This window comes from Hordeum vulgare, chromosome 4H (genome assembly GCF_904849725.1).
Source record: "Hordeum vulgare subsp. vulgare chromosome 4H, MorexV3_pseudomolecules_assembly, whole genome shotgun sequence".
In the NCBI taxonomy this organism is placed as follows: Eukaryota; Viridiplantae; Streptophyta; class Magnoliopsida; order Poales; family Poaceae; genus Hordeum; species Hordeum vulgare.
This window is the reverse complement of record NC_058521.1, coordinates 574,985,496-575,000,460: the sequence shown is the minus strand read 5'-3', so window position 1 is coordinate 575,000,460 and position 14,965 is coordinate 574,985,496. Positions and strand designations below refer to the sequence as shown.

Below are 14,965 nucleotides of genomic sequence, written 5' to 3'. Positions count from 1 at the left end.
GGGTTCGGGAGACAGGCAGACATGACTGAGACACCTCTCTGGCCAATAACCATCAGCGGGGTCTGGATACCCATGGTGGCTCCCACTTGCTGCACGATGATCTCATCGGATGAACCACGATGTCAAGGATTCAATCAATCCCGTATACGATTCCCTTTGTCTGTCGGTATAGAACTTGCCCGAGATTCGATCGTCGGTATACCTATACCTTGTTCAATCTCGTTACCGGTAACTCTCTTTACTCGTTCTGTAGCACGTCATCGTGTGACTAACTCCTTAGTCACATTGAGCTCATGATGATGTTCTACCGAGTGGGCCCAGAGATACCTCTCCGTCACACGGAGTGACAAATCCCGATCTCGATTCGTACCAACCCAACAGACACTTTCGGAGGTACCTGTAGTGCACCTTTATAGTCACCCAGTTACGTTGTGACGTTTGATACACCCAAAGCACTCCTACGGTATCCGGGAGTTGCACAATCTCACGGTCGAAGGAAAAGATACTTGACATTAGAAAAGCTTTAGCATACGAACAATACGATCTAGTGCTATGCTTAGGATTGGGTCTTGTCCATCACATCATTCTCCCAATGATGTGATCCCGTTATCAATGACATCTAATGCCCATGATCAGGAAACCATGATCGTCTATTGACTAACGAGCTAGCCAACTAGAGGCTTGCTAGGGACACATTGTGATCTATTTATTCACACATGTATTACTGTTTCCTGTTAATACAATTATAGCATGAACAATAGACGATTATCATGAACAAGGAAATATGATAATAACCGTTTTATTATTGCCTCTAGGGCATATTTCCAACATGAAATTCTTGTCGTAGCGCTTGAAACAGCGCCAGGCAGCATGGCCCTGCCGTTTGCAGATCTGGCATGTCTCATCCCTTCCACCAGAAGGAGGGGGAGCAGCAGCGTTGGGGAAGAAACCACCGCCGCCACCACGGTAGGCGGCACCAGAGTTGCCACCGCCGTGACCAGAGGAGCGGGCATCGTTGTTGTTGCGGGAGCCCCCCTTGGAGGCGAGGTTGATGGAGAAGGAGTTGGTGTTGCTGCCGTGTTGAGCAAGGAAAATAGCTCGGTGAGGCCGATCTTCTGATCAGCCTTGGGACGAGATGAGAGGGCGGCAACGTACCGGTTGTAGTCGGAGTCCAATCCTTGCAGGATATAGGAAACCAACTCGTCGTCGTCGATAGGTTTTCCTGCCGCCGCCATCTCATCTACAAATCCCTTCATCTTGGTGAAGTAGATGGCGACGGGAGAGTCCCCCTTCTTGGTGTTGCCGAGCTGCCCCCGGAGTTGGATGTGGCGCGCCCTGGAGTGGGACGCGAACATCTGCTGGATCGCCGTCTAGACGCCGGTTGCAGAAGCCAGGGAGTGCACCTGAAGGAAAACATCACGAGACAGGGAGGCAAGGAGAAAAGTGAGGACCTGCTGATCCTGCGTGTACCAGAGAACATGGGCAGGATTTGGAGTCGAAGAGATCTCCTTCTTCCCTGCAACATCAGTCTCGGTGGTTAAATGACGGGCGGCTCGGCCATGGTGCCATCAAGGTAGCCCATGAGACCAGCGGCGCACACATGTGAAAGAACATGTGCCTTCCACACCAAAAAATTATCCCTAGCTAGCTTTTCGGTTATGGTGTGGCCACGCGCAGCGAGGGAAGCAGCCATGGTGGAGCTTGAGGAGGAAGATGACATGTCGATAGGAAGAGGTGGCTCTTATACCATATGGAAAAGGCTGGAAGCGTATGCTCTTAGCAGGGACGCGTGCATGTTTATATAGGCGGCATAAGCAAAAGAGATATACATCAAAGGGTGGTTTAAGATCAATCTATCTTATCTATAGTTTAAACACAACGAGATATAGAGAGATCTTAACTTACACCCACGCCTATACGTGTTATACAAGTCACGTATAATACAAGAGTTTTATCGTCTAACAGTTCATACGTTCATTATCACTAGCACCAGGCGCCGGGCGTAGCATGTACGCGAGCCAGGTGGCCGGCAGGCCGGAAAGTGGTCTGACCCAAGAGAGGCTGAGCCACACCGGGTAGTGGTGCTGGTGCCGTCCAATCTCTGCTTTTGGTATCCTTCCGCCAGACCTTTAAATCGCCTTGAAAACACATTTACGATACACAACGTCGGTGTCTTTTACCTGCGCGCTTGGACTGAACCGGAGCAAAGACTCGTTCTTGCTGGCCTTTCTTCCATGATCAATGGCAGGTGATGTGAACCCGCACCGCCCAAGCATATTTTTGCTCACGCCGCACCATGGAGGAGATCAGGAGATGAATAGAGTAACAAAACGCTACTTCTAAACAAGGTCTGGCCGCGTTATCCATTGTATATAAGAATTTGGCTTATTGAATCTGTAAACAAGAGATGCGGCCATGAAAAAAAAAAGGCATGAGACGAGACGGTTACGAACTTAAACTAAAATAACCCGGCATTCGTTATCCTCCACACGATCACTACACGCCAGACTAAAGCTAGAGAAATGAGAGACCAATAATTTTATTTTTTATATACTTATAAGACAATTTGCCTGAGCTGACGGACATGTCAGCAGCCATTGAGAAGCTCGGTCAGTCAGCCACACCGCCCTCTCTTCTTCAACCCCTCACCGTCACCGACGAGCCACACGTCCCCGTCCCACGTCCTGTTCACCCCAGCCCATGACCGGTGGCCCCGCACAAACATTCGCCACGCACATCGCCATCTCGATCTTACGTTACACTTTTTCCATCCACCAGGTGTAATCAACCACTTCCCGTTCCATCAAAACCTCCCTCCTTTTCTCTCTCTCCGGCGCCACGATAAATCAGCACGGCCGGCCGGCGGTTCGCCCCTGCCAAGAGACGGCAATGGCTCGCGGCCAGATCACGCGGCTCCTTCTCCTTCTCCTGCTCTCATCGACCGCGCTGCCGTCTCTGGCCCAGCAGACGTCCAACAGCACGGGCCACGCCGGCTCCTCTAGAACCGCCGGCGGGTTCTCGCCAACCACCGTCGTCGTGCTCGTCGTCCTCATCGCCGCCTTCGTCGCCCTCACGCTCTTCTCAATCTACATCAACCGCTGCACCGGCGCGCACCCCGTCCCTCGCCGCCCGTCCCGCGCCACGGCCCCTAACCAGCCCGTCGATGCCGCCGCCCAGTCCGATCGCTGCCGCCCACGCGGCCTCGACAGGGAGGTCGTCGAGGCCTTCCCGACGGCCGTCTACGGCGACGTGAAGGCGCGTATGGCGGCCACCAAGTCGGGCCCGCTCGAGTGCGCCGTCTGCCTCACCGAGTTCGAGGACAACGACGAGCTCCGGGTCCTCCCGGCGTGCTGCCACGTCTTCCACCCGGACTGCATCGACCCGTGGCTCGCCGGCGCGGTCACCTGCCCGCTCTGCCGGGCCGACCTCAACGCGCCGCCCGCGATCCCGGCCGCCGCCGAGAGCCGCGGCGACTTGACGGACACGGCCGTGCAGGAGGAGCCGGAGGAGCTCGACGAGGAGTGCTCGGTGGTGTCTTTCACGGCCGAATCCCTCACCAGCTTCAGCACGATATGGAGGCACGAGTTCACGGGCGCGGAGTACAACCACTACCGCAGGACGCAGTCAGCCATGGACGCGCCAGACAGGCACACTCTCAGGCTGCCGGAGCACGTCATGAAGGAGCTGGCCGCCGTCCGGAGGCACCGGCGAGCGGCTAGCCTAGCCGCAGAGTACCCGGACACGGCGGATCAGAGGACACCGGGGTGGCTGACCTCGTTCTTGCGGCGGTCCATGTCATGGCAGCGGCAGAGCCGCGGGGGATCGGACGCCGTGGAGGAGCACGGCGGCAGCAAGCGGGTTCATCCCGTGGCCGGAGCGCCGGTTGAGAAACCGAGCGGGTCGGGGTCCGGCGGTGACGAGAAGAAAGAGAGCTCCGACGTTGACGCGTTAAACCGGGTTTGACCTCTTCGTTCGTCCTTGTGTGTAATCTTCGTCTGAGTTCCTTATGTGCCTGCAAATAGGAATATATATATTTTTAGACCTATAAACGCACGGTTTTACTCGGCAATCCATGGCTTGCCATCTCCATTGTTTCTTTCTCACTTTGGAGGAAGAAGATGTCCTTGGATTCATGCACCTGTTGCCATAGACAGAAGTTTTCAGATACGCATTACAGCCTCCTAAATTGATTGTGCAATTAGTTCTGCCATGGCGAGGAGTTAATTACTTCCTATGTTACCTGGTGGCCCTTGGTTACACTTCACGGATGTCAACGACGCTTCCACTAAGAACGCATTCCATAAGCAAAATTCAGTTGTTCTAATGTTGTAAACAGACCTTATCGTTTAACGAGTATTTGTTTTTGAAGTCAAATCACTTTGAAGTTATCCTAGGCGAATGATTAATACTGTATCTTGTCTATTTCTCGGGTGCATTCGGATCCGTCGATTTTGGCGGCTAGCGTCCGAGGCCGAGATAGGCATGCCAGACAGGACGGGAAAGAAAATGCATCGTCGATGTTTTTCGAAAGGGAAACGATAACTTGCGAATGTCAGATTTGTTTCACCTCCCAACGAACGGCCTGAAAGCCGCAAGTTCCCGATTGAATGAACGCCAATTTTTTATTTTATTTTTTGCGAAACGCGGTAATTTTTTTTGCTGCATGACAATTTCTTATGCGATCATGGCAAACCCTACGAAATTGCGGTGACAACTATAGTTGGTTTGGCATAGCAAGTTGAGCGTTCACTTGAAAGAAATACTTCTAGGGAATGTTCTTCAGATATTGCGGTCGTTTTCGAAAAGGTCAAATGCTATATACAATGTAGCATACACCCTTACAATAACAGTCTTCGAGAAATAAAAAAACGGTCCTTTTCGAGATGGTCAAAGGCTACCTTCAACGTACAACTTTATAAAAATAACCTTTCAAAAATACAATAGAAACATTGGGGAGAGCGTCAAAGTTTTCTTCCTATTGAATCGATCATCGGTGTACCATGAGTAAAGTACATGCCGCCTCCAAGTCTCCGTATTGATCGAGCAAACATATTGAAACCTAGAAGCTTGAAGCACTACCTCAGGAGTCATCGATGTAGAACAAAAGATACCGATGGCTGTGATCCGCATAACAGACCGCCGTCTTGAAAAGAAAAATGTGGGAGAGCGCATGTAGAACACATTAGATTGATCAGACGGAGTCGGGGAACGCAAATCTTATGGCTTCCTGATAACACAGAGGATGGTCATCCTTCATCTATTGAAACCGAAGACGTGGAACCAAGACACACAACCATGTGTCGGCTTCACGAGATAATGCTACCGAGACAAAACTGCATAAGATAAAGCTGGACCTAAAGAACCGGATCTAAAGACACTTACTCCTCCATATGTCACCCATTAATACCTTATTTCACGTTGATGACGACACCATCGTTCCGCCATCTTGACCGAAGACAAAATATAAATTTATTTCTAATTCTAACACTTGAAATGATGCTTGGGGTCCCCACCCCTCCCATCGCTTTGATGACGGACGAGGACAAAGGGAGAGGATGTCGTGGCCCCATTGGGGAGTCCAGATGGTTCGACCGCTACATGTCTCCTAGGTTATCAGATCAAGGGAGGGGGAAACAATTTGGTCTAAGAAGCAACCCATATTTTGGGCTTTGTTCTTATTATCTTGAGAGAGCGAAATCAACATCGAGGAGGAGTTATTAGATGATTTTGGAAAAGTCCCTATTGGACATTATACTCCCATCCCCATCAAATATGGTGTACCATGTGATTGTATACTCTCACATTGTACTCTTCGTCGGGAGTAATGGATAGTCTAATATGGTATAGCATGTGGTTGTATTACTCCCACATTGTACTCTTCGTGGGAAGTAATGGATAGCCTAATATGATAGCGCATGTGCAAGCTCAACAAGGATGTATTGATCCTCTATTGTTGTGGATGGACTCATCATCGAGTTTTAACTCTAGATATTTAGCAGATGGTGTAAGTGTTATTAGGGTTTAATAAAGCTAACCACAAAGGCTTTCTCGTCAAGGCAAAAACATTGTGAAGGAGTTGTAGAAAACATCGAGAATATAGAGAACACATGAACAAAACTATTTCATTCTAATTTGTTTCATACCAAACATAGAAACGAAACCGACCCGTTCCTCTGGAATAAAATCATTCCATTTCATGACAATTGGTTTTTTGAACGAAACACGCCTTAAGAGCATCTACAACCGAACCCTTCATACATGTCCCAACTCCCAAATGCCCGGGCAGGTTGCCCGGTCATTGACCGGTTACGAAATTTCGACCCACCCGGACGCCCGAAACGGACCTCAAACGCCCGGGTTGACCAGCACCCCTCATATCCCGCCAAAAAATAGGAAAGATATTGGGGCGCCCGGGTGCCCCCGCTACGTCGGACCCGATAGCCTGACCCCACCGCAAATTGCACCAATTCCACGCGGCAGAACTGCCAGATCCATTTGCTCTTTGCTCTCTTCTTCCTCCTCCGTGTCGTCCATCTCGCAGGTCCGCCCCCGTCCGTGCTCCATCGTCGTTCCTAGCTTCTGCTCCACCAGCCCCCGCAGACCAGTCTTCTGTCCCGTCGTCGTCGCGGGGAACGTCGCCACCGGTCCGGAAGACAACGCGGTAGACGTCCGGCAACTCCCTGGCTCGACGTGCATGGTACCAACATTTGTGTTCGGTATCAACATTTGTTATTTATGTGTGATAATGGTTTGTGTGATCGACATGTATGATTTTATATTGATTCAAGAGTCCGGACATGAGATATGTGGATGCGGAAAGTGAAATCTAAGGGTCCGCCCACATGCCTCCGCGGGCACGCCAGAATACGTCCACGGATGTATAGGGGCATATTTGTCAAGTATAGATGCTCTAAGAGCAACTCTAGCACACCCCGCATAATGCCGGCCGCAAAACGCGTTTGCAGTTCGCGCAAAACCACTTTTGCGGGCCGGCGCGGGGTGGCACAGATGCAGATCCCCCAAACGGACCCGTATAAAAGTATATTCGCCGAATATGCTTTTTTACGGGTCGGCTTTACGGGGTCTGTTCGGACACGGCCGCGACGACCCGCAAACAGAAAAAACTCAATTCTTGCATTTGACATAAGTTCACATAAATAAGTTCAAATTCAAACAAACAAAACACAGTTTTACGCGGAAATAAAAGCCAAGTTCAGTAGGACAAACGCAAAAGATGGTCTTGCATCATCTTGGTCCAACTTCACTCCTTGCCATATCATGGAATGATCAAGATCTATCTCCTTGCCATATCATGCCACCATATGGAGGAGAGTCTTCCATCCTCCTCTTCAAGATCGCTCTACTTGTCAGATCATGCCATGTTTTGGTGAGGTCGTCCATGTCATCGCGGTTCATTGACATGATCTTGTTCTCTTCGGCGAGGAAGAAAGATTCTTTGTCGATCAACTTCCACTTCTCGCACGTTTGGAGCAACTCCCAACAATGCTCTAGTTTGAAGAATTTGCCTTCCGAGAAATTAGAAGGCTCTTTTGTCATTCTGGTCATCAAAAAATCTATATTGGGCAATCTTGTCCTACACAATGTGAATAAAGTGATGTAATCAATTCTCATGATGCAAATATGATTACACATAAATTAAACAAAGGCAAAACAAACTCACATAATCTGTCTCCACGGTGCCACTTGAAAGTGCATTGCGTACTTGGTCCAAGCAAGCTTCCCAAGGGCTGCACATAGGCTTGATATTCTTCCAACGTCCTTCAAGCGACCTAAATGTGCGTGGAGTCGTATTGGGATACTTTTCCATAATGCAGAAGTATTGATTTTCGATCCTTTGTCAATATCTCTTGGCGGTTTGAAATGTACCTGTGCATACATCAAGAGACACCGCACTTCATGCTTGGATCAAAGCTTGATCTTTCAAGATCGTGTAGTTCTTCGATCTTTGAACGATTGACAAGTCACGAGCTATCGCAACAAATGGCGCAAACGAAAGGAAATGACCATGACCGAACACGCATACCTTCCGGCCTTTCATCGAACACCTCACTTGCGGAGTGAGCGACACTGTTGAACGGCATCGCCGGGGCATCTCTTTCCGAGATGGAGTGAGAGGATGAAGGAGGAGCCTGAATGCTCCCTCTTGACGCCTGCGGGCTTGGTGACCTTCTCCGCCGCCGGCTGAGATCGCACAACAGCCTTAGCGCCTGGAGCGCGAGCCTTCGCGGCGGGGGCTATCGGATTTTCGACCGGCACGGCGCAGGCGGGGCCAACATGGCCGGCGACGAGAGCCGGGGAAGGAGCGGCGCTAGCATGAGCGACGGCGGGGCCAACATGGCCGGCGACGAGAGCCGGGGAAGGAGCGTGAGCGACCTCGACGGTGACGGGCGGCAGGAAGGAGGCGTCCATGGCGGCGAGGGACGGCCGCGGAGGATGCACCAGAACTTGCGCTGGTGAGGCAATGGTGGCGGGCGGGTGGGGGAAGCGGAAAAGGCCGCACGGAAATGCCCCTCCCGCCAAATCTTGCTGCAGATAGAGGCTGAGCTCGGGTCGGCCTCCGAGCCCGTGAAACTAGAGGTTTGGGGGAAATTTTTGCCGCGCCCGCAAAAATATTTACGGCGGGTCGGGACGGGATGTGGGGTCTCCTAGAGTTGCTTTAAGGAAAACCAAGTGAACATATATACCCCTTGGAGATTAGACCGGCCTTCAGTTATAGATTAGACCGGCCTTCAGTCAAACTGGCCAAATTTGTACTGGTTGAATATATATACGAACAACAATGTATACATCAGACGATCAAAACAAATACAAAATTGCGCTTGCGCCTCTCTCCCTTGGAGTGTCCATGTCTGAATATGCAACACCCCGGCCATATTTCTCTTTCAATCCACAGGACAAATCTGACGACGATCCCCGTCGAGCTGCGCGCAGGAGTAATGGCTTCCACGCGCAAGTACACGGCCGGCCGCCCCGCCCGAGCGATGATGCTTGTACCTTAGAGGGAGTTTGCTCTCGTAGCTCTCCGATCACCGGACCTCGGACCACTTGTCCATGCGTGTGCTCGCGACCATGGCCTGCCAGTGACATCCAAGTCAAAAAAAGTATGAGCAGTCAGCAGTCAGCACTACTAGCACCCAGCTACACGCAAAACCCCCCAATTTTCAACCGGCTCGCTCACTCTCACTCACCTCCTTTTCCCAGTCGCAGCGAATGGTCATGATGGCCAGGATCAGCGTCTGGACGGCGGTTCCGCCGATCATCCCCGCCCAGATCCCCTGCGAAAGATTTCGCACCACAAAAGTCGTCAGTGCGCGCGGCGCCGAGACCGAAGCGTAGAAGCAAGCATGGCAACAACCAAGCTTGAAAGCTCTACCGTAGGAGGCTAGCACGTACCAGGACGCCAAGGTTGAAGAGCCACCCGAGGAGGACACCCATGGGGACGCCGATGAAGTAGTAGCTTCCGATGTTGACGTAGGCCACCGCGGATTGCCAGCCGGATCCAACAGCCACACCTGCGTTTGTGCCAGCAATATAGCATGCCCATGATGAGTAAATTCTGCTCCTGGCACAAGGATCGGGCCCAAATGATGGAGGAGGTTTTGCTCGGGGCCTGGGTGGGTAGCTAGGGGTACCTGAGAGCACGGGCTGGATGCTGTTGAGCAGGATGGTGAAGGCCAGCAGGATGGCGAGGTTGTTGACGGCGTCCAGCACGACGGCGCTGGACGTGAAGATGAGCGCCAGCTTGTCGTGGAGGCCCATGATCAGCACCCAGAAGAAGAGCCCGATCACCAGCGACGTCAAGGACGACACGATCGTCGCGAACCGGGCCCCCTTCCCGTTCCCGGCGCCCAGCTCGTTCGCCACCCGCACTCTGCAAATCACGCAGCCAAACGTACTTCAATTAGCATGCTCGACTCTGTTGTTCAATCAATTAGCATAAACAGGTACACGAAAATGAAATGTGCCAAGCACGATGGTGGTGCGTGCTTACCCAGTGCCCGCGAAGAACGCCAAGGGAATCATCATCTCCCATGCGTTAATGGTCATGCTGTCCACAGTAAACAAAAGGAAAATATTTGCATTGTCAGTCACTGTTATTCTGCATAATCGACGAAGGCTAGTACGAACACGATGGAGGAATAATTACCAGATGGAGAGCGCATCCACCGCAATAGCCGCGTCCTTGAGGTTCCCTGTCAGCAAGATGAGCACCCTGTAGTACCAGTTCTCCAAGCTGCACAAGAACCAAAATTTGTCAGTCCATACGGATGAAATGTTATTTGTATGCAGGTTTGATGCCCGATTGACTTTCTTCACATGGTACGGGCGGGCATCAATCAGAAAAAAAAAAGTAACACAATGCGAGCAGCATATGTCAGTAGATCAGTAGAAGTCCACTCAAAAAATGTATAAAATGTACATACAGTACTCTAAGTACATACGATAGAGTCGTATAGAAAATGTATAAAAGTAAGTACTCCCTCCGTTTTAAATATAAGTTCTTTTACATACTTATGTATATATAAACATGCTTTAGAGTGTATATTGATTCATATTACTTTGTATGTAGTTCGTAATGAAATCTTTATAAAGACTTGTATTTAGAAAGTAATGGGAGTGATCAGTATAGAAGAAGTACGCACCATAGCATGACGCCCGACGCGGCGGAGAGCTTGACGAACTCCCAAATGTCGGCGAACGCCTCGACGGAGAAGCCGTGCCAGGTGTCCGGGCAGCCGCCGCAGGCGACGTAGGCGAAGAGCATGGCGAAGGTGGCCCACCAGGAGAAGTTGAGGGTGAGGGCGATGCCGACGAGGCCGAAGCGGAGCCTGGTGATGAAGAGCCAGCTGACGAGGAGGTGGACGCAGAGCGCCACCCCGGAGGCGGCGGCGCTGACGAAGTTCTTCATCTGGCACTGCAGGAAGCGCTGCAGCGGGAAGAGGAGGGCGAAGGAGAAGTGGAGCGGGATGAACCAGACGGACACCCTGCCGGCCATGGCCGACAGCTCCGGCGACTGGCCCGTGAGCAGCAGCACGTCCTCGGCGAAGAAGTACATGGGGAGGAGCAGCACCGCGCAGCCGAGCAGCACGATCCAGGAGCGCTGCATGTAGACGCCCATCATGTGGTACTTCTTGGCGCCGAACGCCTGCCCGCACAGCGTCTCCAACGCGCTCGCCATGCCGAGCTACACGCAGCGCACAACAAGTCAGTGCCAAAGTTCAGCAAATTCAAAAGTAAAAATGAACAGGTATAGGTTCTGTTCGTTTGGGCTTTGGCTTCTACTTGTGCAGATTTTCCATTTTGATTAAAAAAAAAGCCACTTCTAAGGAGCTGTTGGGAAGACCTCCAGCTCCGTCAAATAGAAGGATCCATGGAGTAGCTGTTTCCCCGCTCCGTAAAGTTTAACTACGGCTCCTGCTGCTCCTGGAGTGGAGTCAGGAAGCGGGAGTGACTCCGAACAGGTCCTAAATAGAAGCGTTTTGCTTTAACTTTTGGTTTATGGAGTCAAAAAGCAACATTTTTTTTTTACCTATTTAGAAGCTTTTGTGCCTTTTTTTTTACCAAACTGAAAAAACAAAAACAAAAAGGCCAAAAAAACCGGGCCTTAGGCTGCTCATAATGGGGAGTAACTAGGAGTAGTAACATAATGTTGTTACTACTCTATGTTACTACCTCCATAGTGGGGAGTAACATACATGTGGTGTCATGCAAACTAGCATTTATTAGGTTATAGACACATAATGCATTGAAATATGTGATGTGATGGTAACTAGCTATGTTACTACCACCATCTCTCTCCGCATTAATTACTTGCCACGTCAGATTTTTTATTTACGTGGCGTTGATGTTACTACTTAGTTACTTTCCACTATGGCTAGTCTTAATACTGCTACCCGACATCTAAAACACAATTTATCCTAAAGATGAGCCGACACCACATGCACCGATGCACGACATGGTCTCCCAGCTGAAAGGCCTCATGCAGTGGAGACAAACGAACTCGGCGAGTGGAGGGTGCCGACAAGGGGGGAAAGCGAAGCCAGGAATCTGGAGCTCCGTCCTCTCACTCTCGGCCACGGGATCAGGTGGCTTCTCGCATCTACTCCTGTACCTCTCGATGGTTCGAGTTACTTTCTGACTGTGATAGTGGACACCGGAGAACGACACCTCCCCATTTCGATTTCGGCGATTAGAATTGCTCCCCACAAGCCGTGCCAAGTCTTCGTGTTCATGAGAGTGTATAAGAGGTACCAGAGCCAGAGAGAATCCTCTGCCAGCAAATTTATTCTGCGTTGAGCCAAGTGTGCGAAATGAACAAGTCAATGGTTGCCAGTAGGAGGGGCAGCGCTTAGTGCCGGATTCGACGGAGCTGCTAAACAAACCCGTGGGACGTTCGTTCGTCCTAATAAATTCTAATGCAAAATTGGGCGCCCGTAGTAGCAGGCTCCGCCCACTAGATCCAAAGCAGGGCGAGAGAAACCCAATGCTTGTTCGTTTCTTATTTTTATTTTTTATTTTCTACTATATAAACAAATGAAAAAGGAAAAAAGGAAACCTTCTCGGCGGCTAGCAGCTCCTACTACGTCAGTCCTGACGCTCGTCATGATTCCCGGGCCCACGCGTCGGTGACGAGGAGTAGGACAAAAACGCTCGGTGGTCCCTACTATGCAGGGATACGTACGTACGTACTGCATCTGCATGCACCGCAAGTATTGAGTGGCCAGCGGAGGTTCTCGCTGCCTTCAGCTCACGTCCCATGCCACCACTGATGATTGGTAAATAAGTTGTGCAAAAATGTTCTTTTCTTTCTATATCGGTGACGACAAACGGTTTTCGCGATATCGACCGGCCTTTTTTTTCTGTTTTATTTGGGAAGTGGTTTTCTTAAGTGATTTTTATTGGGAAGCAGTGGTGAGTTTGAGTTGTTGTAGCTCCATCTGCTGCGCTGGAGAAGCAGATATCCTAGCCATATTGGGAGGCACGCACGCCCCCAAAGATAGCTACGACGGCGACGATCGATTCGAGCCAAGGGAGCGGGAGCGGGAGCGTACCATGAGGCCGAAGCTGAAGCCGACGACGACGGTGTTGGCGATGGAGATGGCGGCGAGCTCCAGGTCGCCGAGGTGGCCGGCGAAGGCCTGCGTGATGACGTTCATGCTGAAGGTGACGATGCGGCTGAACATGGCCGGCGCCACGATCACCCACAGCTTCTTCGACTCCTCCAGCACCCGCCTCCCCAGCTTGGACGACGCCTCGCCGCCGCCGTCCACCGCCGGCCAGTCATCCTTCTTGGCGCCGCCGTCCAGGAGGTCCACCCGGCACGCCTCCTCGTCGCCCCCTCGCCGCGACCCCGCCATGGCCGGCCCCAACACTCGATTGACCGATCGAATCGAAAAGCTTCTCGCTTCTTCTTCTTCTTCTTCTTCTTCTGGCTCTTGTTGTGGATGGCTGCAGGTTTGTGATTGATGAATTTGAACGAGAGGGATAGCGGGCGTGGTAGGCTGGCTGCCCCGCCTTTAATAGGGAGCGGAGGAGCTTCGGCGGCACGTGGCAATTGCGTGCTTGTGTTGGGCAGTCCACCCCGAGAAAAACACCTTTAACGGCCTCAATAACTGTGCCTGCACTCCGATAATTATTGTGGCTGTCAACGGCCTTGCATGCAGGTTTGCAGCGGGTGTCCGGAACCGGGTCGATCTCGGCACGCTGAACCCCGGCCGAATTCGATTCGAAAGTGCTCCGGTCATCGACGATCCCGGCCGGGTCGGGTCCGGTCCAGGAGGCGCCTACTCCTGCGGCACTAGTCCGCACGCCTCTGCTTGTCCGAGGGTGGTTCCGTGATGGGTCCACGTCCGATTCTTGGACCCCATTCTCACCAGCAACATTCCGATAATAATGTATAGAATCCCTCGCGTGCAAACGCGGGCGGATATTCTAGTGCACGGCGTGTGAAAGGTTACGTAGAAACGCGAGCGCGAGCGTGTTGGTTGCCAACGCGCGTCGCATGCACGACCCGGCGGCCGACGGTGTAGGTGACGAGATTAGCCAGTCCTCTTGAAGCGGGCCTCTTCGATTTTCTTCTACTACTAGAGACGAGAAAAACGTGTCGTGTGCCGAAGTGCGGGATCAGGGCTGGGCTTGGGTGCGTCATGCATGTCGCTGCAAGGTTGTTATTATGTCCGGACTACGGCAGGCTCCTACAATGAACTGGCAATGTACTACTCCTACTACGTGATGTCTCCGTCAAGGTGTAGGTGCCCCGTATGCTGTTGAGTCACCCTCTGCGCCAATGTGCCCCATCCTGTTTTTTTTTGCTTGGCGCTGGTACTTAGTCGTACTTTGCGTTTTCTGTTCATAATAGCAACTCCAACGAAACGATCTAAACATATGACATTTTTGTTTGTTTTTTGTTTGTTTGGATCGGTCATCCGTCCGGCATCCGTCATATTTTTGATTTGGCTCGACAATGCGTTTAACGCGTCGATCCATTTCATGTCCGTACACAATTTTTAAAAAAGGCCCGCGATCATAGATCTTGCCAACGGCCGCCATACATGCCAACAAAAAAAATATGAGACTTGAGTTCGACCAGCCATCGCGGCCTCGTGGTCATGCGAGCACACCTCTCGGCATACAAAAAAAGGATGACGCTCGCCGTCAAAGATCACTCGTCATCGACCTTGAGCATGTCGACCTGCATCTTCTCGAACCACGACCACTTCCTTGGCGACACGATGTTGAGATCCACCTTCATGATCTCCACCCCGCTCATCACGCTCGCGAGAGCCACTTCTTTCGCCTTGGTCTTGGCACTGGCGGCCTCGACCTCTAGCATCTTGCTTTGTTTCTCCACCTCCATCTCAACCATCTTGGCTTGCTTCTATGCATCCATCTCAAACCTCCTCCTTTGGATCTCCATAAAGACGTTCATTTGGGGGGCGCGAGG

General features: G+C 51.4%; 2 protein-coding genes across 2 annotated transcripts; one reads left to right on the top strand and one right to left on the bottom strand.

Moving 5' to 3' along the window:
• The first annotated feature begins 2,699 nt into the window (after positions 1-2,699).
• Positions 2,700-4,338, top strand: LOC123447164 (E3 ubiquitin-protein ligase Os03g0188200-like). The gene has a single exon (XM_045123744.1). It carries the CDS (start codon positions 2,890-2,892, stop codon positions 3,961-3,963), a length of 1,074 nt encoding a protein of 357 aa, XP_044979679.1. The 5' UTR covers positions 2,700-2,889; the 3' UTR covers positions 3,964-4,338.
• A 4,422-nt stretch (positions 4,339-8,760) lies between these two features.
• LOC123449662 (protein DETOXIFICATION 27-like) lies at positions 8,761-13,525 on the bottom strand. Its single transcript, XM_045126951.1, has 8 exons — positions 13,074-13,525; positions 10,665-11,206; positions 10,169-10,255; positions 10,013-10,069; positions 9,654-9,892; positions 9,415-9,533; positions 9,210-9,296; positions 8,761-9,095 (listed from the first exon to the last, which is right to left on the bottom strand). Exons 1-8 carry the CDS (start codon positions 13,377-13,379, stop codon positions 9,048-9,050), a joined length of 1,485 nt encoding a protein of 494 aa, XP_044982886.1. The 5' UTR covers positions 13,380-13,525; the 3' UTR covers positions 8,761-9,047.
• Positions 13,526-14,965: the final 1,440 nt, after the last annotated feature.

Excerpts from the sequence above, each read along its gene's own strand:
- LOC123447164 (XM_045123744.1), top strand. The coding sequence starts at position 2,890 with ATGGCTCGCGGCCAGATCACGCGGCTCCTTCTCCTTCTCCTGCTCTCA.
- LOC123449662 (XM_045126951.1), bottom strand. The coding sequence starts at position 13,379 with ATGGCGGGGTCGCGGCGAGGGGGCGACGAGGAGGCGTGCCGGGTGGAC. Across the intron at positions 9,893-10,012 it reads GCGTTCTTCGCGGGCACTGG|AGTGCGGGTGGCGAACGAGC; the intron begins GTAAGCACGCAC and ends CGTGATTTGCAG. Across the intron at positions 9,096-9,209 it reads GCTGCGACTGGGAAAAGGAG|GCCATGGTCGCGAGCACACG; the intron begins GTGAGTGAGAGT and ends TGTCACTGGCAG.